This window comes from Camarhynchus parvulus, chromosome 3, assembly GCF_901933205.1.
Source record: "Camarhynchus parvulus chromosome 3, STF_HiC, whole genome shotgun sequence".
NCBI classification, from domain to species: domain Eukaryota; kingdom Metazoa; phylum Chordata; class Aves; order Passeriformes; family Thraupidae; genus Camarhynchus; species Camarhynchus parvulus.
In genome coordinates, this window is record NC_044573.1 from 78563606 (window position 1) to 78573651 (window position 10046).

General features: G+C 36.3%; 1 protein-coding gene across 1 annotated transcript in view; it reads left to right on the forward strand.

Moving 5' to 3' along the window:
• The window catches only part of MBOAT2 (membrane bound O-acyltransferase domain containing 2), a 93824-nt gene that overhangs the window by 77132 nt on the left and 6646 nt on the right, over positions 1-10046 (forward strand). Inside the window, exons 9-12 of the mRNA XM_030944375.1 lie at positions 1582-1685; positions 2032-2096; positions 7077-7209; positions 9673-9824. Coding sequence (XP_030800235.1) covers positions 1582-1685; positions 2032-2096; positions 7077-7209; positions 9673-9824 — 454 coding nt within the window. The remainder of the gene's footprint in view (positions 1-1581; positions 1686-2031; positions 2097-7076; positions 7210-9672; positions 9825-10046) is intronic.

Genomic DNA, 10046 nt, shown 5'->3' on the forward strand with positions numbered 1-10046 from the left:
TGATAGTTCTTTTGAGAGAAAATCTGTGGGAACAATGCAATAAAGAAAGCTTTAGGGTAGCAGAGCAGCATGACTCATTTACAGCTGCTGGTTTCATTCCTGGTCAATGAATTAAATACTTGCAGCTTGTCTGGATATAGTAGTTCTGGGGCTTGTTGTGGAAGTAAATACTTTTGAATATTATGCTCTTATACACCCGTATCATCATCATCTATAAATAGCAGTAGTCATCTGAAAAGTGAATAATTTCAGTTGGGCTTTTTTTGGCCTTTAATACTTCAGTTGGATTCCTCTTTATGCACTTGCTAGCAGTGTCGAGCTAGCATTCCTCTGGTAAATACCAAAGAAAATAAACTATGCCAACTCTGTACTTCTAGTTTGTTAGCCTTCTTCCTTCCACTTTGTCTCATCTAAACCTATAATGGTAGGAGTAGAATGTAAGGGGCTTAAACAGTTTTACTGGATGTTACACCTTTGCATTGTACATTACTATTCTTTACACTTAAAGTGTTAATGAAATTAATTACTTAAAATGAATACTAAAATGCTAGTTAATAAAATTAGTACTTACTCTAGTTACAGTCTTCGCATTCTAGCTTGCAAAAGATTATGGAGTTTGTGTTTCCAGCTGTTTCTAATTGAGCATAAAACTATTGCCCAGTATTTGAAGTTGGCATAGCAATGTCAGATGTAAGGCAGCAAATTTTGTTACTTTCAAAGATATTTAAAAAGGAAATTCACAAGGACGTAAAAATATTATGAATTCAAGCATGTGTCATTTCCTTGTGTGTGGCCATCCTAATTTGGAAAATCAGTTGAGGAAATGTTAGTGTCTGAGCTAACAAAGCTCAGGCAAAGGTGATGACTGAAAGTGACAGGCAGTAGAGATCCCTTGTATTTTCCTGCATAGCCCAGATGACAGTAGAAGCTTTTTCTCCTAAGAAAAAATATTGTTTGCTTGGAACATCTGACCTTTGACATGCATTGTAAACACTTCACATTCAAAGGTGTTGTAACAGTGACCTTGTGCCATTAGTGGAAGTTTGACAAGCTCTGCATTCCTTAGAAAATTCCTGGTTTTGTCTGTTTGGTTTGCACTGCTCTCCATGGGGTGCTGTGAATGTGCACCTGCATGGAGGGAATCACACAATTTAATCTTTATGCTTTAAGCATCATTGTTGCTGCATAATGAAGACCAAAGACACGCATGTGAACATTGAGCTACTGTTTCAAATCATTACAACCAGCTAGCTACTGTTTTGTAGTCTTGATGCATCTCATTGGGTTTGTTTTTCTGTCTGATTGCTCAAGCAAGTCTAAGTCGGTGGTATGGGAGACAGGGAACATCTGTTCTGTGTAGTACCTATTGGTACCTCTCATTCTTATGCTTTTGTGCAAGTTTTTGAATTGGAAGCTAGTGTTGCTTGGATTGTTTTCTGTTTGTTCAGTTGATCCTCAGTATTTAAAAGAAAAAATAAATGTAGTCTTTAAAATGTGATAAATATTTTGAACAAACTATATGTTGTGTGATTTGTAATACAGACAATTTATAATAATTTGTTTCTTCTTGTCTCATTGCAGCAGATGCAATTAATAATGCAGCGGGGTTTGGTTTTAGAGGCTACGATAAAAATGGAGTTACACGTTGGGATCTAATATCAAATCTGAGAATCCAGCAAATAGAGGTTTGTTTCTGGTTCTTTTGAAAAAAACCCCACATGTCTATGTAGGTAGTTACTCTTAATTTCAATAACTTTTCCTACACATTTGTTCCTTCAGATAGTGAATATGTTCTAAGTCAAAAACGATGTGTTCACACCTTTAAAAAAGGGCAGAAAATAGCCTGTTTTGAACATGTTCTACTTGTCAATTGACTTCCAAAATATTCTGTGGTTATAAGTAGTTGAGTAAATAACTTATTCAACTCATCACAAATTTGGGTGGGGGGATTTATAAATTATACACAAGAATTTTGAAACACATTGTGACACTCTGCAATTACAGAAATAATTAGTTTGTTTTACTTTACAGTTTTCCACAAGTTTCAAGATGTTTCTTGATAACTGGAATATCCAAACAGCTCTTTGGCTCAAAAGGTATTTATTTCTTAAAGGAAATTTTTTTTTTCACTGAAGTTTCTGAGATCCGTATTTCTTTGAAGATGGTATAACATTTGGAGCTAACTCCCACAAAACATCACATGTTTAGAAACTGTGCAGGAGATTTTCTTGTAATACTTGAAGTAAAACTTCTGAGTTTAGGACTTCTCTGATAGCATAAACTATCAGGTTATGATAGATTCTGTTTTTCTTCACAGGCCATAGGGAACCTAAAACTGTTAATCTGTGAAGGTGTCTTTTTCCCCTGTTTAGCATTCAGCCAGTGCACAGTTCCTGAGAGCAGCAGGCAAAGTGTACATCTCAGCCTGTGAAAGCTCTGCATTATTTTTAGCCACAGAGTGATACAGGAACTTTGTATGTTCTGTGAGAGGACTTTCTGTGCTCCTTCCATTATTAGTGTATGACAGACATCAAATCCTACAATGTTCTGTCAGCAAAAATTCCAAATGACTCTCTCTCAGCTGCACTCTTTTTCCTTGCCTGGGGAACAGGTACAGTGCCCTGTGAATTCCATCATTCTGCTTCTTTGTGGTAAGGAGAAAGTAGAAGTGTTGATGAGTAGCTCATGGGTGTTGTTTCCCTTCTTCCAGTCAGACTGTTGAGTTGATCTCCTATCCACAAATGCCAGTTTAACTGAGACCCCTATCTTGGGATCACTTAGAGGACTTTACCTCTTATTCTAGGATAGCTGGCAACTGGATGTCTCTTCCACCAAATTTCTTCATAATATGTTCTCTTTCTTCCATAATTTCATCCCTAAATATTTTGCTCATCCAGTTTAAAAAAGAAATTGAATTTTATGTGATTATTTTGGTTGGCTCAATAGTCAATGGAATCTATTGCTAGGACAGTCAACAAAAAATTACATGTTTGCAGGTGTTGAAATGTAGCATTTCAAAAACCAAATATGTAATTTAGCTTTTTTGATTTAATTAGAGAACAGAACTTTAACGGTATTAAAACATAATAGGAAGAGGTTATATTTCAACAAACTTTCAAATCTCCTAAATGGAATGATTCTAAACAAAAAATTATCAGTAAAGAAACATAATATTTCTGTTATAAATTGAAAGAAAAAAATGCAAGTCAATTGCTCAGGGTGATTATAAAAGAAGATGTGAAGAAAAATTTTTATAAAAGAAGATGTGAAGAAACATCTCTTTTAATAAGTATTTTTAAAAACAATAATAAAAGAATCCTTGGGGATGGCCTAAATTGATTCTGTCAGAGTGAAAGGGTGTGGAAAGGTGGACGTTCTATGGAAGTTTTGTTGCAAGTAAAATAGGTCCGCAAATAGTAGTAGAGAATGTATACTTTGTTACTAATCATTTGGTTCATTGCAATGCTCCAACAATTTGCAAAGAGGACAAACTCATGGATTACTTTAAACATCCACTTTTTAATAACTCTCTTTTTTTGACATTTATAGAAGTACCTAAAACTTCAGCCATTTATCTCACATGAAATACCAGGCATTAGCATTTGTTCTGTTCTTTTCTGATAATTGTAGAAAAGGAACCATCAGTTAAAGCTTGATTGTGTGTAAAAACAGACTTGTAAAAAACACAGTTAATGGAGCTACAGATCACAAAGTGGTTTAGTAAATATTTAATGTAGATCATAGTATACAGCAATTTAAAGGCATTATTGTTACAAGCATGCAAGTTAAAATAGATATTTACATAGTATCATATATAGCATAGTTACATATATAACAATATCTATCACTGTAATGTTTCCTGGCTGGGAAAGCTGTTATGTTCCCCTCAGCCCGTTCTTTCTCTTTTCTGAAGAAACCATCTCATCCCATTTATCTTTGGTCATGATTGCAAAAACCTCTGTGGTTCTTGTTGCTCAATTCTGACATCTTTCCAAACCTCCTGTCGTCTTAGAGTAGATGTAGTACTTCTGCTAAGACCTTCAAGATTTTTTCCCTGGCTTTTTAGAGGCAGAGTTGATTCATTTGAGTGGATTATTTATAATTATTTTCTTTGGGTAATACTGTAATGTGTTAGAAAGGGTGTTTTTCAGCAGCAATCTACTGTTGATTCATGCTTAGCTGATACTCAGTGTTTCATACTGCTGATCCATATTCATACTCAGCTACACTTTTTGAGTAATGTTACAGGAATGGTACTGGTTTGTGTCTTCCACTTTTCTTATTAGATGTTCTATGCTTTGGACTTCATCTTGTTGATTTCAGAACATCCTTCAAGTCTGCCAAGAACATTTTGGATTCTAGTGCTCTCTACTAAGAAAACAATGCCAATCTCGTCCATCCCGTCTTCCACCTCAAAAAAGGAAGGGAAGACAAGGTGGAAGAAATACTTCTCAGTCTACCACCTAAGTTAGTAAAGAAATCATAGAACCAGGCTGAAGACAGTACCTTGCTGAACAGTTGATGCATCTTCTCACTTCCAGAGCATTATGGATAACCTGAACCACCTATATTTGAATAGATTTTCTCAACCTGTTGTGATGATCATATTTCCTTCATTTGTTTCTAGGATCATCAGATGAAGTATTTGAACAAGATTTATTATTGCCAAATCCATGGAAGCATTTAAGTTTACTTTTTACTCTTTGTAATTGAAATCTGAGGAATTTTTTTGTACTGTTTTACCCCACTTGCATTGATACAGCTGAAATTTGATTAGTTAATTTAGTGAGTTTTGTTCACTCCTGAATGCTTTCCAGGGATAATTTCAGTGCTTTAAACCAAATAAAGATTGAAGACATGTATCACTTTATTAATGAGATGTAATTAGCCACCAGTCATATACATTTAGAATTAATGGCAGCATTAGAACACATAACATTTCACATGTGTTTAGTGCTTTGGGGTAATAAACATTTTAAAACACTCTTCTGCAACTAATCTCAAGCAGATTTAAAAGCACACCTGTACATACACAATTACATGCAAACTGCACCTCCTCTCCTAAGGATGTGTGGGATACAAAACCCTGCTTGCATGCACTGCCTGTGGGAGATGTGGGTGCTCCAGCTTGGTGTGAATCTGCTGATTTCACATGCCCCCTAGAAAAGCCTGGCACAAATCCATGTGTTTGCAGCTGACAGGGATGAGGCACTGCTCCCTGGCATGGTGCACTGCCCTGACAGGCCCCTGTCTGGATGCAGCTACTCTGTGTCTACCAGGGATGCTCTGTCATGACCAAGACAGAGGTCATTGTGTTGGTGGGGTGACTTCTGGCAGTGTCAAATGAGGTTTTGATGAAAAGTATTTTGCTCCAAGATGTCACCCTGACTCAGCGTACATTTTCCTAATGCTTTGCTGCTCCTGAGGCTGATAGATTCTTTGTCAAAAATGTCTCTATTTACTATTCAGCCTGGCCAGTGTTGCTTTCCTCTTTTAGGTGATCTGTTTTGGGCAAATGTCCTCAGACAGTTGTAAGTATTAGGCCAGCCCCATGTTCTCATCTTAATTGCCACTGTGAATGAAGCCCTTTAGCAAGAGGAGGGAGTTGTGCTCATATCCCCTGAGCACAGTTTTATCATGAGATAAAACTTACCACATCTATTTGACTGAAATAAACTAAATTAGAAAATTACACTTTTAATCTTCCCCTATTCAGATCCTGTCTTTTTACCTTCTGTTCTTCAACATAGACTACATCAGTAGGTTTCAGTAATCTTTATGTGGAAGTTGCAGTAGATTGGTTGTGGATGTTGCGGCTCTCGGTATCATTAGCTTGTTATCTTTGAACAACAGATGTGCATTCTCTTTCTCTCTTACTTGCTATGTGGTTATAAAACCTTTTAACATATTCGTGTCTATAGCTTTTTTAGTTAAAACTCATTTTTGTATGTTAGCTATAGATTGTGCTCATGCCTGCTTGTGGTGTTTATTTTTGCTTTGTTAGTTTGTATCTGTTTCCATGTTTCCTATTGCTTTTTGGTTTTCAGATCATTAAAGGCATTAAAGAACTCTTGATGAAGCCATATCAGGACTTTACCATGTTTCCTATCATTCTTCCACATCATGATGGTTTGTTATTGTGTCATATAATGTTGTCTTCTAGAAACCACCTTTCTTGGATTCCTTTTTCCCTTCTTCCTTCTAGAATTCCTTATTCTAGGACCTTGCCTAGTAATTCAGAGTCTCAGTTTTAAAATAACGCAGAGTTCAGCATTCTCCTTATTTAATACTCTCTCAGCACTAGAGTATTTATTACAATTTCATGGTCATGCTCACCTAATTGTGTCACACAGATATGTTTTCAAGTGTAGTTTCTTTATTATTCAAAATTGAAGGTAGTTACTAGTTTTCCCCTGTTCCTATAAGCTGCTCTTATTTTATGGAAAACATACCTGACTCATCCCAAGAATCTGGCGGTGGTTTGTGCCTTCCAGTGCAGCTTTTCAAATGCATTCTTTGATGGCTCAAGATCCCTTATTAATGCCAAAGCTCATCTTTGGATGCTTGTGTATCACTTCATTAGAAATAAGGACAATGTGTGATGGCACTGAGCACAAGTTTAGCACTGAGGGCTGGAATCAGGAGCTGTGAATAGCTTTAAGTGTTTTTTGTAAGCCATAATATAGTGACAACATTATTAAATAATAGAAAACTGCAATTGCATTGGAACTTCTTTGTTGGAGATGAAACTGGTAAAAGTATAAATGATAGCTGGGAAGACTGGGTGATTTGTTTCATGTTACTTATCTTGAATTATTTCTGACTTGCTAGAGTGTGCTATGTGTGATGGCACTGAGCACAAGTTTAGCACTGAGGGCTGGAATCAGGAGCTGTGAATAGCTTTAAGTGTTTTTTGTAAGCCATAATATAGTGACAACATTATTAAATAATAGAAAACTGCAATTGCATTGGAACTTCTTTGTTGGAGATGAAACTGGTAAAAGTATAAATGATAGCTGGGAAGACTGGGTGATTTGTTTCATGTTACTTATCTTGAATTATTTCTGACTTGCTAGAGTGTGCTATGAGCGAGCCACCTTCAGCCCAACGATCCAAACCTTCATTCTTTCTGCCATCTGGCATGGGGTTTATCCAGGATATTATTTAACATTTTTAACAGGAGTACTAATGACACTAGCAGCACGAGCTGTAAGTACAAACCAAGTATCTTATATAAGTAAAAGCAAATTATCATGTTCATTGCTCCAAAGATGCCCTTTACTGTTGATACACAATCTGTCTGATAGCGGTGTTTACTTTTTTTAGTTATGAGAACAATGGGGATGATTAATGAAAAGGAGGGCTTGATTGGTGGAAACAAACAAGACTATACACAGCCTATAACATCTTTGTAGCACCTTTGTATCTTTTGTGGAAGCTCTTCCTCTGTATTAACTGTTAGTGTGTTACTATTGCATGCTGAACAGGTTGATGTTATCTAAAATAATTTTGAAAAAATCAGTGACAATGAGTAGCTTAAAATTTGGGTGTCATTGCTATATATTTCTAGAGTCTGCCTCATCCCTAATTTTTCTCCAGTACTATTGTAAGGATGATAACTAAAGAATGTTCCCCCTCAAGCAGCACATAAAAATCTGTAGTGCAGTTACTATTTCAAGCTGGCCAGCCAATAGTGCAGTCATATTAACAAGCTTTTGCAGTTGCTATTCGGAACCATATGGAGACAGCAAATCTGCCAAGAAATCTCTCACTGTTCTGCCTGAGAAAGCTGTGTAAGAACAGAGATAGGTTTATCAGTCACTCAGTGGAAAAGAGGAGCAAATTACACATCAGATCAGAGCAGCACAACAGCACTTTTTTGTTGAAAGAACCAGCGGAGTGAGAAATGAAGCAGACTGCTCTGTGGTTGCTATAATAGCTAGGGGAAGGGGGTACTTCAGATGAAGATTGCTACTACATCAATAAAACAAATGCTTCTCTTTCTTCACAAGATATGGGTATAGTCCTTGTTTGACAGAACCGACTCCTTTCTTTACAATAGATACAGCTTTCTTCTTCTTCTTCCAGATCTATCACAGGGAACTTTTGACATTTGTCAGCCAGGGGCTGGAGCAAAAGCCAAGGTTCTGGGACAGTTCACAGATAAAAGTTGTTTACTTAGTGAGATGAGCCCAGTAAGTGAAGTGCTCACTGCCCTTCATCCAGGGCTTCTCTAGTAGACTATATCATATTCATGTTTCCTATGTATCAATCAATAGGCTAGTAAAAAAGTATTTTCAGTTTCTGTATCAACAGGTACTTAATATTGACTAAGATATGTTAGAGCATATTTGTTATTTAACTCTACTAGCCTTTAAATGCAAAGTTTGGCAACACTGATCCACACTTTGTTCTGTTATGCCTAAGCATGTATCCAACTTACTTTACTACCTTTAATCATTACAGATTTCATAACCGGGTGTTTACTAGTGGCAGCCATAGATTTGTGTTAAAAGTTGTTCTCCAAGTCCTAAAAATACAAGATTACAAGAAATTTTGTGAAGCTTCATCTGGGTTCTACAGAACTCAGGAACAAGTCCTTGCATGTGACCATAGGAATAACTAGAGGGAGATGGCAGAATGAAGGGTAGGTAGCTAGAATTACTTGTTTAACTTAGCTTAACTAAGAAAAGACTGAGTGGGAATGTGGTATCTACAGGGCAATTAGAAGAACTAGAAGGGTCAAAAAGAGTTTTTAATGTAAAGAATTAAATCAGCAGGAGCTAGCTTTGGATATGTTCTTTGGAATGAGGAGTTCTAAAGAAACTGAGGGTTAAGGAGGCTGAACAGTGTACTCTGGTGTGCAGCTTTTCAGAGAGCACTGCTTCAGTGCAGGTGACTGGGAGGTGGCAACTGTGATATGAAGTGGGGTCAAAGGCTGAACTGAGCCCATCTTGGTTTGTCAGCACCTAAGACAGAGTGTGAGCAAGGATAACAGTTCAGTCAAAGGAAGGAGAGGCAAAGATTTATTTATGTCTTTATAATTATAGGCTTAAATAAAACTGGATCCAACCCTGTGTGGGATTTGGTTTTGAGTTTTTTAAATACTTCTGGTATTCAATCTTTTGAGCAGAATTTTAGAATAAAAGAAAATTCAGCATAGAAATTTGAGTAATTTTATAATAATCCCACTTGACAAAAGTTAAGACCCCTGAAATATGTTATTAGAACTGATATTTTGTATATTCTGATATATACCCTACTTGCTTTAAAATATATTTTTATTAACAAGTGTATAAAAATGGCTTACTATATAGAGGCTTTTGTCAGAAAGGTTCTGGCCTTCACTTACTCCAACCCTCTATATTTACAGTATGGCTTGATAGAATACAATTTCTGCCCCATTCAGACAATCAGTGCAAATTTGCATTGGATTTAGGGTAGGATTAATTTATTTAAATTCTGTTTAAATTGATAAATGCTTAATTCCCATGCCGAATGAATTGCAGGGAATTTTAACCAATTCTTGAAGTTAATGGGCATTTTGAATAGTTCAAAGATATTTGACCAAACTGTAACATGTAACTTCATCCTATAACTTTTTTGTCAATGCAGCAAACTGAGCTCTCATGGTTTATTCCTCAGCTAACTCAGTATTACCTGCTTTTTCAGATAAGAAACAATATCAGACACTATTTTGTTCAATCTCCTGCTGTTAAACTATGTTATGATATTGTAACATGGATGGCAACTCAAGCAGCAATAAGTTACACAGTTGTGCCATTTGTACTGCTCTCTGTAAAACCCTCTCTCACCTTTTACAGGTAAGCACATTCTATCTGTTTCCTTGTCTTTCACTTGGAATAGAAGTATTTTCAGTGGCAGAAGATTTCTGAAGCTATTTTAGTGATACAATTCTGAGATTGATTTGTAGCTGAGCAAATTTCTAGTGCTTGAACAGTGTGTCTTGTGTTGCTCACACTTTTCTGTCATAACAGACTTATTTTTCAGGGGGCAGGGGAAAAACTCAGCCAAAAACAAAACCA